The 13185-nt window shown below is 43.3% G+C and overlaps 1 protein-coding gene across 1 annotated transcript in view; it reads left to right on the plus strand.

Annotated features, from left to right (window-relative positions):
* Positions 1 to 13185, plus strand: part of ARHGEF28 (Rho guanine nucleotide exchange factor 28) — a 219306-nt gene that overhangs the window by 49910 nt on the left and 156211 nt on the right. The window contains exon 3 of the mRNA XM_006775561.2: positions 2526 to 2819. Within this exon, the coding sequence (XP_006775624.1) occupies positions 2526 to 2819 (294 nt within the window). The remainder of the gene's footprint in view (positions 1 to 2525; positions 2820 to 13185) is intronic.

A 13185-nucleotide genomic window follows, 5' to 3' on the forward strand; every position in this document is an offset into this window, starting at 1 on the left:
GTGAGGAATTGACCTCCAGGCCAATTGGCTGTGAGAATCAGCTATGTCTGCGGTGGGAGAACTTCTGTGCTGGAGACACCCCTCTGGGGCTAGACTTGCTTCGATGGGGCTTTGGTGCTCATTGAGTCTGCCCCCTGAGTGTGTCTTTTATGGTTCCACGGAGCTGCAAACTGGATGGTCCCAGTCTGACCTCTGGGCTTCCTGGCTCCTGGATCTCTAGGGAGGGGCTAATCTAGCCTTCGCCTGCGGCTATCTAGCAAAAGCCTCCCTGCAGGGCTTGGGCAGGGCAGATCCCCGGGATCAACAGGGTGGAGCTAGCAGTTATGGCTGCTCTCAGTCTTGTCCTCAGAGGCTCTGCTTCTCAGTGTCCCGGTAATCGCTGCAAGCCCCTCGGAGAGAAAGCTGCCCTCGGGTTCTGACCGATGCCAGACAGTCCAGCTTCTCCCGTTTGAGTCTGGGTCCCTAGAGACTTGCCCAGAACTAGAGCTCAGAGCCTGAGACTCCCTCCCGATTGAAAATGACAACCGCACCCTCAGCCGCCAGCCTGCTCCGCATGCACTCCGCACCTTAGTATTTTACTTCCACACTGCACCTCCTCTGAGTCTTGGTATGCTTTTCTTTTTCCTTCTAGTTGTAGAATTTCCACTCAGCCAGCCTTCCTGTGGTTCTGGATGATGTCCTTTCCGTCTTTTAGTTGTATTTTTGAAGTGGTTGTTTGAGGCAGCAAACTCTGGTGTTTACCTATGCCACCATCTTGGTTCTCCTCCTTTGAGTTACTCTTAAATCGTATCATATAGGGAACCGTGAAACATCAAATTTTCTTATAGGTAAGATTAGCCTCATTTTAGAGAACAAATGTTTCTAAATCCTTCTGCAGTATGTCTATTACTTGCCAAAAGAAGGTAGACAGTAAACATGTGAATGCAGGCGTAGTAAGAACTGTAGAGATGTACAAAGACCTTTCAGCTACCTGGGCTTGAATCCACCTATTGTTCGGTGGCCACTTTTAAGTACTTCTCTCTCTGGTTCAACAACTCCCATCTTTACAATAAAAACAAAAAGTCAAAGCTCATTAATGATAGTCACTGACTGCGCGTCTCTCTTGCCTTTGTCCTTTTGCTTTGTCTTTCTTGCCTTGAGCTTCCCCCTCTTTTCTTGGTTTACTTTTGAATGAAGACTTTTATAGAGAAAGAATAAAAATAACTAAAATGCCATTTCTAATCTCAACACTTTTGTTTTGTCTTTTCCTTTTCTTGCATTTAAGGGCGAACCTCCTTCCCACTCCTTGTGTCTTAAAGAAAATCCTTTTTATTATATTGTGGTCTGCTTAGAAGTGAGGGTTTTTATCTTCATTAGGTGACAGTGCCTGTTTCTGAACCTTACATTTCCCTGGTTACAGTTTTACCAGGATAACCGTTCGGAAGTATGTAGGACAGATTTCTGTGTGACATATTGGGCATGCGTGGGCTACATTCTGTGCCAGCACATTAGACTATTTAAAAAAAGTCAGTGTGAAAATGGCAGAAGTTCTTGCTTACTAACCTAGGACGCTCTTGTTCCTTGAGGAACCGTGAAACATCAAGTTTTCTTGTAGGTAAGATTAGCCTCATTTTAGAGAAAAACATGTTTCTAAGTGCTTCTGCAGGGTGTCTATTACTTGCCAAAAGAAGGTAGACAGGGCGCATTGCATTTGGGGAAAGGCTTTGGAGAGTAAGGCAGAGAGGAATGACTTGGGTTCATTAGCCTTATGCTTGGGGACCAGTGGTGACTGAATGCTCACCTTCTGTCCAGCTATGATTACCATAATTACAGAGATTTGGTGCTACTAATTCCTGGAAATTCTGCCAAATTTAGCATAAAAACAGAAGTTCACCAACCTTGGCAAGATGAAAGAAGAGATGTGTAAGGAGGAGGAACAGACAGCAGGATTAGGTGACCACCCATAACAGGAGTGTTAAGAACACCTGCAAGACAGAGAGGCCATTGTCAGAAGTGGGGGTGGGGGCACTGAAAAATATATATAAATGTTTCTCTTGAGTCGTCATCACCCACCCCGAGTCATATTCAGTGGAGCTCTGTGGAATGAGGGTGAACTTAGGTCACCATGTTGTGCTATTTCATAAAACTGTCATCTAAATAAGTACATAAAAATGTGTGACTCAGGAGGAAAAACAGGAGAGCAGAAAAGGGCAGAGACCTTTAAGATGACAAGCGTTGAATTCAGGGGGTGGGGTAGATGGAAAAGGCAAAGATAGGGCCAAGTAACAGTGTCTGGTAATCTTCAGAGAATAGATACTGAAATGCTCAGAGTTCATAAAGGTTGGCTTGAAATCAGGTATCCCTGGAAGAAGATGGAGTTGGCTTTAATTTGGTGCCACAGGCTCAGCAACATTTAAAGATAACTGGCTGCATTTCCTTTCTGCCTTGGTCTCCTGGAGCATATGGTCTGTGTAGGCAGCGCGGTGAGGCAGGTGACAGCATCTCGCATAGACTCTGGGTGAACTGTTCACTGTCTTGTTGTCTAGGCCATGGGCTTCAGGAGACGGTGACGGTGTCTGTGTGCCTCTGCTCAGAGGGTTACTCCCCGGTGACCATGGGCTCTGGATCTGTGACCTACGTGGACAACATGGCCTGCAGGCTGGCCCGTCTGCTGGTCACCCAGGCTGATCGCCTCACTGCCAGTAGCCATCAGACCTTGCTGACCCCGTTTGCCCTGACGGTGGGAGCGCTGCCTGCTTTGGACGAGGAACTCGTGCAGGCGCTGACCCATCTGGAGTTGCCTCTTGGGTGGACCGTCTTGGGACATTCTTCACTTAAAGGTGAGTCTTCACCAGAAAATGTGCATGTCTCCTCTCTGTGTCAAGTTCAGAATATGTCTTACAATTTATTGTCTGTTTTCCTGGGTGGGTTTTCCTACCCACTTGTGACCCAAGCCTCGATCTGATGTGGCTGGTTTTCCTGAGGTCCTGAGCCACTCATCTCTGGGCTGGTTGATGCTACTCTGTTCCAGGAGGAGAGTTTTGCCTCAGGAGGAAACGGCTCTTCTTTGTGGAAGGCTTGTGAATCAGCTGCTCTGGGCTGTGGCTCCCCTTCCCTCAGCACGTTTGCTGGGAGAAGGGGATATTACTGCCTGTGTCCAAGTAGGTGGAGTCATGGGCAATGAAGAGCATGCAGCCAACTCTGTGGGACATTTAGGCGAAATGTGGCCATGAAGGAAATGTAACCATTGTGTTGACATCTTTAAAAATGTCAGTGTCACTGCAAGCATTCATACTGTATTTGTACTAACTTCTGGAGTTACCTCCGGATGCCTCCTGTTTACGAAAAGACTGAATAGACTGTAAATACCAACCATTTGGAATGTGTGTGAACAGAGATGATGTTGTATATCAGCCCATACTAGGCATGAGGCTAAATTGTTCAATAGATGTTTTTATGTGATACAAATGACATATTTTTGTTGGAACTACAGAGATGTTGCTCTGTATTTTTTTGAACATGACATATACTATTGCTACTTTTCTGTATTCTTCCCATGACTTTAGTTTTGTGGTTGGATAATGCTATTTTCAAGAGTTTCTGCTTCCTGATAAAATCTGGAAATGGATTGAAAATGGCAGACTGTTACAGGTTGATTTAAATTTGATCATGAATAACATGAAATGCACTACTGTAGGTAAAGAGGTATGATTTTTGTAAGCAGAATTATACAGCCATTGCTACAATCAAAGAGGATCTCTGTTTCTCTTTGTTAATCAGGGTTTTACTAAAACTCTCCTGGACACTTAAGAATGTTTCTTATTTCTTAAGACCTCAAATGAGAGAAGTCACAAGCCCAGTTGAGCGTTAAGCATGTCTGACTCCTGTGTGCTGCACTGTGCAATAGCTGACTGATAGGTGTGCAGGTGTGGGCTCCCTGAGGGAGTGTGTGGTGTCTGTTCTTATCGTTAACCCCAAGGACCTTGCAAAGGGCTTGGAAGATAGCAGGTGCTTAAGAAGTATATGTTGGATGAATGAAGGTTGTATCCTTAGACCTTCAAGGAATTGCACAACCTATATATCACTGTTTTAATTCTCCTATATACATATATAGGAGGAAAAAATGTTTTCTGGATAAGAAACTTTATTCATATTTATACATACATATGCATATTCATATATGAATCCATTATATATACAGGGTGTCCCCAAAAATGTATACACACTTTGAATGAATATAAAGTCAGTGTTTATTAATATACAGTTCATTTTCAAAATTTAAAAGAATCTACAGAAATGAATAATGTCTTCAAACTGATGACTGATCTGGTCCAGGCACTGCTGATAAACGCAAAGCAGGGGAATCACTAACATCACGAATCATTCGCTCGGTATTTGTGTGCCCTCAATTTGTCCGCTATTGCCAGTTTTGTGCTTTAAACTTTATCTTTCATGTATCCCCATAAAAAAAAAGTCTAGTGGCACTTCAGGATAAATTTTCTTTGTTCAAAACTTAGTCTGGCTTCACCCATTATTTCAAATCAGTTAAACCTGAAAAGGAGTGAAAATTAAATGAGTTATCAGCTGTTAAAGTGTGTATACATTTTTTGGAAACTGTGTGTGTGAGTGTGTGTGTATAAATTCATTATATATATTTTCTGGCGAAGGATCTTCATTTTCTTAAGTTTTGTGGCTTTTAAAGAAATCCTAACAATAACATTTGAGGGTGTTTTATTATTTGGAAGGCAGATGCATTTTGACAAAGAATTAAAGCTTTCATAATTTCTTGCTGGTTGCTATATGCAAGGCCATAGTAAAGATCCTCAAAACTCACAGAGGCAGATGCGGGGCAGTCCCAAGGCTCCTTCCCTCGCCAGCAATTCCCTCAGCATCGCAGCGTGGAGTCTGCATTGGTTCAATATGCGCCTCTGGCAGACTGTTGAAAGTAAGGAATATATAAATGTGCATGAATGGCTTAAACTGAGAGTCTCCAAATGGGAATTATGTTACTCACATGCTATATTTATTTTTCATCCCCAAATCTATATATATAAAAGCCTAAGCAACCAAACAACCAGTCGACTGGTTGCTATGACATTCACTGACCACCAAGGGCAGACGTTCAATGCAGGAGCTGCCCCCTGGTGGTCAGAGCGCTCCCCCAGTGGGAGTGCCCCTCAGCTGACCAAACCATCCCAGAGGCCCACCAGCCTGGCAGCAGCCACTCACTCGTTCAGTAGTCCTGCAAGTCCAATCTCTGGAGAATGGGCCAGGCTCCGATGGACCGGTGGGTACCGCCAGCACAATCCCGACAGCGTCGCTGGCCTCCTGGAAGTTGGCCTCGGGCACTGTGGCTGCTTCCCCTCCCTAGATGCTCCACAAGGAGGAGACGATATAAAAGTGGCTGCCAGGTGGCTCTTGACAACTGGCACGAACGTCAGCGGGGACAGATCTGGATCCTGGGCCGGCAAGGGCAACCTCCTGGAGGGCTGATCGCATCCTGACCCCCCCGCCCCCCCGCCCCCCCCCAGGAAGGGCGCCAGAAGCAGGCCTCATGGCTGGTGAATGCCGCTATGGCCCTGGAGGGCATCGCATCCTGACCCCCCCGCCCCCCCGCCCCCCCCCAGGAAGGGCGCCAGAAGCAGGCCTCATGGCTGGTGAATGCCGCTATGGCGGTGTGAGCCCCTCCCAATCAAGACTGACTGGGTGCGAGCCTGCGGGGGGTGCACAGCAGGGCCAGGATGAGCAGGAGTGGCAGGCAGCATTGAACTGCCAGTTTTGGGCCAATCCCCCAGGCCACGCCGAGGGACCCCACCCATGCACAAATTTGTGCACCGGGCCTCTAGTTTAGAAATAAATTAAGATTTCCTAATCTTTAATTTGTGAATTGGCAATAGCACATGCATGCAATTTTCTGAGCAGGGCTGTTGAAGGCAGGACACAGTGAGCATCACTCATTCATAGAAGCGCCAGGAGTTGGAGCCAACTCAATAGCATGTTTTGTGCACAGCCTGTGTTAGAAGTGCATGTTTGGTCATTTTTGCTGACAGAGACACTGGGCTACCCCCAGGTAGCTAAGGGTCATTTTATTACAATTTTTATTGCTGTTAGGATATGTATTCTTTTTTTAAAAATATATTTTATTGATTTTTTTTTACAGAGCGGAAGGGAGAGAGATAGAGAATTAGAAACATCAATGAGAGAGAAACATTGATGAGAGAGAAACATCGATCAGCTGCCTCCTGCACATCTCCTACTGGGGATATGCCCGCAACCAGGGTACATGCCCTTGACCGGAATCGAACCTGGGACCTTTCAGTTCGCAGACTGATGCTCTATCCACTGAGCCAAACCGGTTTTGGCAGGATATGTATTCTTGTTTTCCAAGCCTCCATCTATCATGCCCTTTAGATTATCCATATCTTTATAATAGGCTGACTTATGCCACCAAGAGGCCCTTCCTGACATTTGTCATACTTATATAGAAATATGTATTTTTATGAGAGGAAAACTGGAGCAGTTCATTTTTGTGGTGAGGCATTGTATTCTATGGGAGAACAACTCTGGTGTCACAGCCATTAGAAAGCTGCTATGGGGCCAGGTTCAAATCCTGACCCTGCTGCTTCCTGGCTGTGAGACCTCTTGGACAAGTTATTTTAGTTCCGATGCTGCCAAGTTACACTTTCTAAAAAATGGGGCACAGTAGTACCCACTTCATTGGTTTGTTGTGATGGTTGAATTAGATAATTCTAATTAATGGTATAGCTATATGGTGAAGCCTCTAGAACAGTGGTTGGCAAACTGCTGTTTGTGAGCCACATGCGGCTCTGTGGCCTCTTGAGTGTGGCTCTTCCAGAAAATACCACGTGCGGTGCGCACATACAGTGCGATTGAAACTTCGTGGCCCATTCGCAGAAGTTGGTATTTTGTGGAAGAGCCACACTCAAGGGGCCAAAGAGCTGCATGTGGTTCGTGAGCCGCAGTTTGCCGACCACTGCTCTAGAACTGTGTCTGAATATACTAAGTTCTCAGTCTAAGTTGACTTTTGTGAGTGTATATGAATGGATTTCCATATATAGAGAATATATTGTATGTACATAGGTGGAAAGCAAATTGCATTTGGTCTGGACAAACGAAGCTACTGGCACAGGGGTAAAATCCTGGTCTTGTAAGCAATTCCTAGAAGATTTCTAGGAACGCTTTTAGACTACTAGAACACTTTATAGTACAGGTAACATTGCCTGCAGCCTAGACTTGTAATGGAACTTCTCTCTACCATCAGTGTTAAGGGACAGGGTTAATATTTCTTTTTCTTTTTGCTCCTCTGAATGGATGAATTCCACTACCCTATCTTCAATTTCACTGATTCCTTCTTCCATTAAACTAATCTGCTGTTGAACCCTTCTATTGTATTTTTCATTCCAGTGATTACATTCTCCAGCTCTGTGATTTGTTTGGTACTTTTTAATATTTTCTGTCTCTTTGTTGAAATACTTTGTTTATATATTGCTCTCCTGACCTTGGTGAGCATCTTTATGGCCATGATTTTGAACTATCAGATAAATTACTTATCTTTATTTCGTTAAATTCAGTTTCTGGAGATTTACCTTTTTATTTACAACATAGTCTCCTGTTTCTTCCTTTTTTTCTGTTGGTTTCTGTGCATTACATAAAAGAGACACCTCTCCCAGTCTGACAGACTAGTCTTGTGTGGGAGATGAACTTCATTAATCAGCCCGGCCCAAGCTTCTGGTTGCTCTTAAACATTTGACATTGTTCAAGTTGCTGTCTTTGTCCTTAGTGGCCCCAGTACTTGAGGCTGTACCAGACCCATCAGTGCCCTGAAAGGCGGCGGGGATGATCTCAGTTTACACCTAGATTTGGGCTGATAGAAGGCAGAAGCGGGGGAAGCATGCAGTCAAATCTTTTCCAGGGAACAACTAGGAGCTAGGCTTTTATTTGCTCGCTCCTGTGCTGAACTTCAGTGGGATAGTTACAGTGAATGATCATGTGCACACCCATCAGCTGCTGCTTTATTCACTACAGTCCTTGAGAAGGCAAGCCCCATTGGCTGTCAGAGCTGGGTGATCCAGGAACCTGTCCCTTGGGTGGCACCAGACATGTGTTCAAGATCCTTCCAGAGAGAGGCTAGTGATTTGGTTTTATGTTGGAGGGAATTGGAGTGAGAAGGGGGAAGCTTACTGGCTCCCAGGTCCAACCAGCCCATAGATGCATGCTAATTAGAAACTGAACCCTCTGGGAATAGGTTGTATGCAGTCAAATTCTTTCCAGGGAAGGACTGGGAGATGAGTCTCTGCCTGCATCCTCTACACTGGGCCCTGGGGAGGTGGCCATAGTGTATGCTTGTGGGACCATTAAGAACTGCTTTGTTAGCTATAGTCCTGTGGGACTCATAGATACAAGACCCTTTGGCTTTCAGAGCTAGGTGTTTAGGGAGCCTTAAAAGTTGGGGTACTAGATGTGTGATCCAATCCCTTTGCTACTTAGGGAGAACCTGGGAGTTGGGGTTCTCTCCAGACTGTACAGCTCTGTGCTGAGGAAGGGGTTTATGGATGAGAGTGTGTCTCAGCCTTCCCCATTTTCATGTGGTATCTTCTCATTCAGGTAGTTTCAGGATTTGTCTCAGGGAATCGCTATAGATGACATCATTTGGTGCTTCGATGAGATGGGGGGATGTTCAGGAGACTCCTATGTCACATTCTTGGTCTCTCTTCTCAAATTTAGTAGAGTTTTACCCTAAGAAGTTCAGACTGTCTTATGTGCTCAATGCATCTTTTTCTAGTGTATATATCTAGCTAATGTTGCTTGTCTTCAAGGTAAATGAGTTATAGTAACAAAAAAGGAAAGAGTCATGGGGCCCACTGGAATTTATCATATGTTTGTGGGAGGGGCATTGTAAGTAGAAATAGTTTTTTTGCTAGTAATTATTTCTTCTAATACTTATCCAAAAACTATTTAAAACTTTATTATTCACACTTATTAAACTTTTTGTGTTTATTTATTTATGCTTTTTTGGGGGGGTGTATACATGGATGTTGCTGAATGAGTTGCTTTATGTCATGCCTTTGTCATGGAATAGTCTGATTGAAGCATCAGTATTTCCTTTTCCTTTTCAGTCACTGAGAGTTATGAGGCGGGCCTGAGGGCCTGGAGAAAGCCCAGAGTTGGAACGGACTGTGAATCCTATAAAGAAAAGCAGAACCTTTTCTTGGCCCTGCATTTTACCCATCATTACTCAATATGCAACTTCATTATGTGTTCTAGGGAAGGAAATATCCCGGGTTTTATTTAATTTAGTGTAATAAATGAAATTGGATTCCTATTTTGTAAAATCAAAAACCCATTCTTTCTGTGAAGAAGCTTTCATGATAAAAAGTTTTGCAGGGTCTCAGTAAAAATTTGCAGTAAAGCTTTCAATACTTATATAATAATTATTCAATATAATTTCATAATTTATCTTTTTCTGTTTTTGGATTTTTGCTTGTTTGTTTTTTAGACAGAAATATTTTCCAGGAGATTGACGCACTTTTGAAAATTAGATTAACCAGGATAAAATATTCTGTTTTATTTAGTTGGTTCTCAGATAATTTTTGAGTTAAAGTCTTCCCTTTCTGCTCAACCAAATTACTTTCCTTCACTTGTGTTCCCAGATGCTTGACACCTGCATTGGGGAGGCTACTATTTGAGTAAGAGCCCAAAGTATGAAGATGCCATTTCAGAGGACTGATAGCATTGCCCCTGGGAACATAGTAGCTCCTCTCCCAATGGAAGAGGTAGAGCTTGTCCTTTTTGTTTATTAACTTATTTATTGATTTTAGAGAAAGGGAGGGAGGGAGGGAGAGAAAAAGAGGGAGGGATAAGGAGAGAGAGAGAGAGAGAGATATGATGTGAGAGGTACACATCGACTGGTTACCTCCTACATGCACCCGACCAGGGTCCAGGGATCAAACTTGCAATTGAGGTATGTGCCCTTGACCAGGAATTGAACCCAAGACCTTTTGGTCCACAGGCTAACGCTCTAACCACTGAACACCTGGCCAGTGCACCTTCTCCTCCTTTCATAAAAGAAGTTTTTAGGGTAAGTCAATTGAGCTTTTGCAACTTTTCTGCAGGGCTGTCTTGGGCATAAAGCTAAACACATCTGATGTATTTAGAGAGCCAGCTTTTCATTCTGCCGATGGATGGTTGGTTGGAAAGCTGTCCCCAAGGAAAATTAACTGTTGGAACTGGTAGGACCTACTGAAGTTGGCTTAGAGAATTAATTATTTTAATTATTGATCCCAAAGATCACATTAAGAGTATACTTCTTACTGTGCAAATAGTATCAATGGAGTTATTAACCAAAAAACAGATTTAAACTTGAATACAGAAATTAGAGAAATGGTTTATTAGTTGTAGAACCCATGTTATAAAAGCAAGTCCAAGTAGAGCCTCTGTGCAAAAACAAGACAGCGCAATAAATAGTGAACTCAAAGGAAATGTGGAAACGCCACAGACCCGAGTTTAATGGACCTGCGCTGTGTAATGTGATGCTGTTACTAAAAAGAAGGGTAGTTGGCATGATGCTTTTTTTCATTATTAATAGAGTCTTCATAAATTAGTTTTCTTTGCAGGAGAAGGTTTGTTTTCCTACACTTTAGAACTATTAAGGAAAAAGGAAAACAACGCAGAGGGCCAAAAGGATTTTGGAAGAAAGTTTATAAGATTTGGGGTTATTCAGCAACTGTTAAAATGTGTCTTGACGGTTTTGTGTTCTCTTGAGGAGTTTAAAGAGCAGTCATAATATTTCTTCTTATCTGCAGGAAAGCCATTAAGTGAGAATCAACAGTTCATTACGAAAGACTCAGTGGGAACTGCCAGATTTCTGTGACATCTACATTTCGTTTCAAGCCACATACCCGAAACCATCACCTTCTGTCTAGGCAACAGGAGAAGGGAATGTGTGGGCCAGCAATGTTTGACAGAGGAAAATATCTGTTTATCTTTCTTTGAATAGAGGAAAGAGATCTGTAACTAGTAAGAAGCAAGATTTGTTTAACACTTGAAATGAGCTTGGCTGGTGATTTTATCCTTGAATACCGTTTGCTGGCTATAGAAGTTGGAAGAAAATAGAGCAGGCTCTGGAGCTTGGCTCTGTTTGTTGGCCCCGACTTGGTGTGTCCAGGTCTAATTAGTCAGGGGATGGCACATTGAATTATAAGACTTGGCCCACAGACTATGTGAAATGTCATCTTTGTTTTTTTGCCCCTAAACTTTGTACTGGACAGCAAGTTTGAAATAGCATCAGCTGAAATACCAGTGGGTAGGAAACTCATAAAGGACAGATTTATTACAAAATACAGATGTCCAGGTTTTAAAAAACGTTTTCTGAAGCGTTTTGAAATTAATGCATTATGGGTATTGACTGATTTTGGGGTTTTATGTTTTTCTTGGGAAACTTGACATTTTTTCAAGCAGTTGTATATACACTCAGTATTTCTAGCATTCTATCACTTTGGATAGTATAGAAAAGGACAATTACCTCTGCAGTTGCTTTTCTGACATTTAAAACTGGTATTCTATTCCTTCAGTTGCTAAGGTAACCCACAGCAGAAGTGCTGGTGGTGGACAGAATGTACTTCAAAATAGGCCCACGGCAAATTGGTGAGATTGCTTCAGAGCACTTAGCCACGCACATGCACATAGATCTGCATCATTTGTGAGGTTTAACTCCTTAATTTAAACATGTTTTCTCTCTCTTCCATCCCCTTTCTTTTAGCTTTTCATGTTTAAGGAATGGGTTTTTTTTGTTTGTTTTTTTTTTTTAGCAGTAAAGAATTTAATATAACTCTTAAGGAAAAGGATACTCTTTCCTCTGTCAATTGAAGTTGTAGCTCATCTCCAGTGTTTTATAGTTCTCAGCCTGGGCCGTTGGACTCGCAGCTCCAGCTTTCAGTGCAAAGGTAGTGAGAGACCCCGCCTGGCCGCAGCGGAGTGACCAGTTTTCTGGTTGCGTTTGATATCAGACTCACATTGCAGACTTTCAAAGCCCATTTTATTTCCGCTCGTCAGTAATAAAACTGGATTGCATTGTATTTTCACTTGTCTCTGAAACAAAACAGAGTTCCTAGTGGGTGGATTGGAGGGTGCCTGTGGTGTGAGAGAGAGCAGAGAATGCCTGGTGCATGTAGGCTGGCAGCAAATATCTAATGAATGCATGAATGGGGATGCAATCATAGCCTTCAAGAAATATTAACAGATGAAAAAAAATCACTGTGCAGTCTGGAAAGGGCGCATGACATGATTGCTGCTGATGGCACCGGACGAGCGCCTGTGCCTGAGGCCTGGGCTGAAGCACATTTGCCTAATGGCACAGCTGGTGTCCGACACTGATGCAATTACAGTGCCTCCTAAGCAGACAGCTAGTTCCCTTAAATTATGCTTTTAAATTATAACCCGAAGAAAACTGTTCTCAAATGTACCACATATCAATTTAGTGACTGTTGATTATGTTTTTTGGTATTAAAAGATCAGACAAATATGTAGGACTGATAAGTCCCCCAGTACTGGCTTTCCTCATTCTCAAGAACTCTGTCCCATGTAGTATTTTCCTGGCAGACTCCTGGCAATCCCAGTAGGAGGTTGGGAAGATTTCACTTTCCTTCTACAGATCATGCAGCTTTTAAAGCTGGAGGACTAAGTGGTCTGCTCAAGGCTACATCTCTGCCTGCGTTCAGATCCAGTCATGTCACCCTTTTAGCCTGTTTCCCTTTGCACTCAATGGTGTTGTGTCTGGATTCGTAATATCTTATATCGATGTCCGTATTTTAGAATTCAGCCCGAACGTGTGAAGGCCAGACGTTAGATTGCCATCTTTGAATTCTGATAAAGACGTTTTCATGTTTCCATCGAGTTAGTACTAGTTCCACGAGGTCAAATAAAGTAGAACCCGCCTCGGTGAGATGTGAACGCCATGAAGTGCACTCCAGGGTTGTGTATCGCAATGCACATTTTCCGGAATAACTGTGTGTGTGTGTACGATTGGTGTCTTCCCAGGTTATTTCAGTCAGGGGTGGCTGTCAGCTGAGTGTCCCAAGTGCATCGGTTGCAGAAAAGAAGATTCAGGAAACTAAAACCTGCCATTCTGCTTGTTCACTTCCCTTCTACCTGTTGGCTTTACGCGCCATCCACACCCTCCATGCCTGC

This window comes from Myotis davidii, unplaced genomic scaffold, assembly GCF_000327345.1.
Source record: "Myotis davidii unplaced genomic scaffold, ASM32734v1 scaffold44, whole genome shotgun sequence".
Taxonomy (NCBI): Eukaryota; Metazoa; Chordata; class Mammalia; order Chiroptera; family Vespertilionidae; genus Myotis; species Myotis davidii.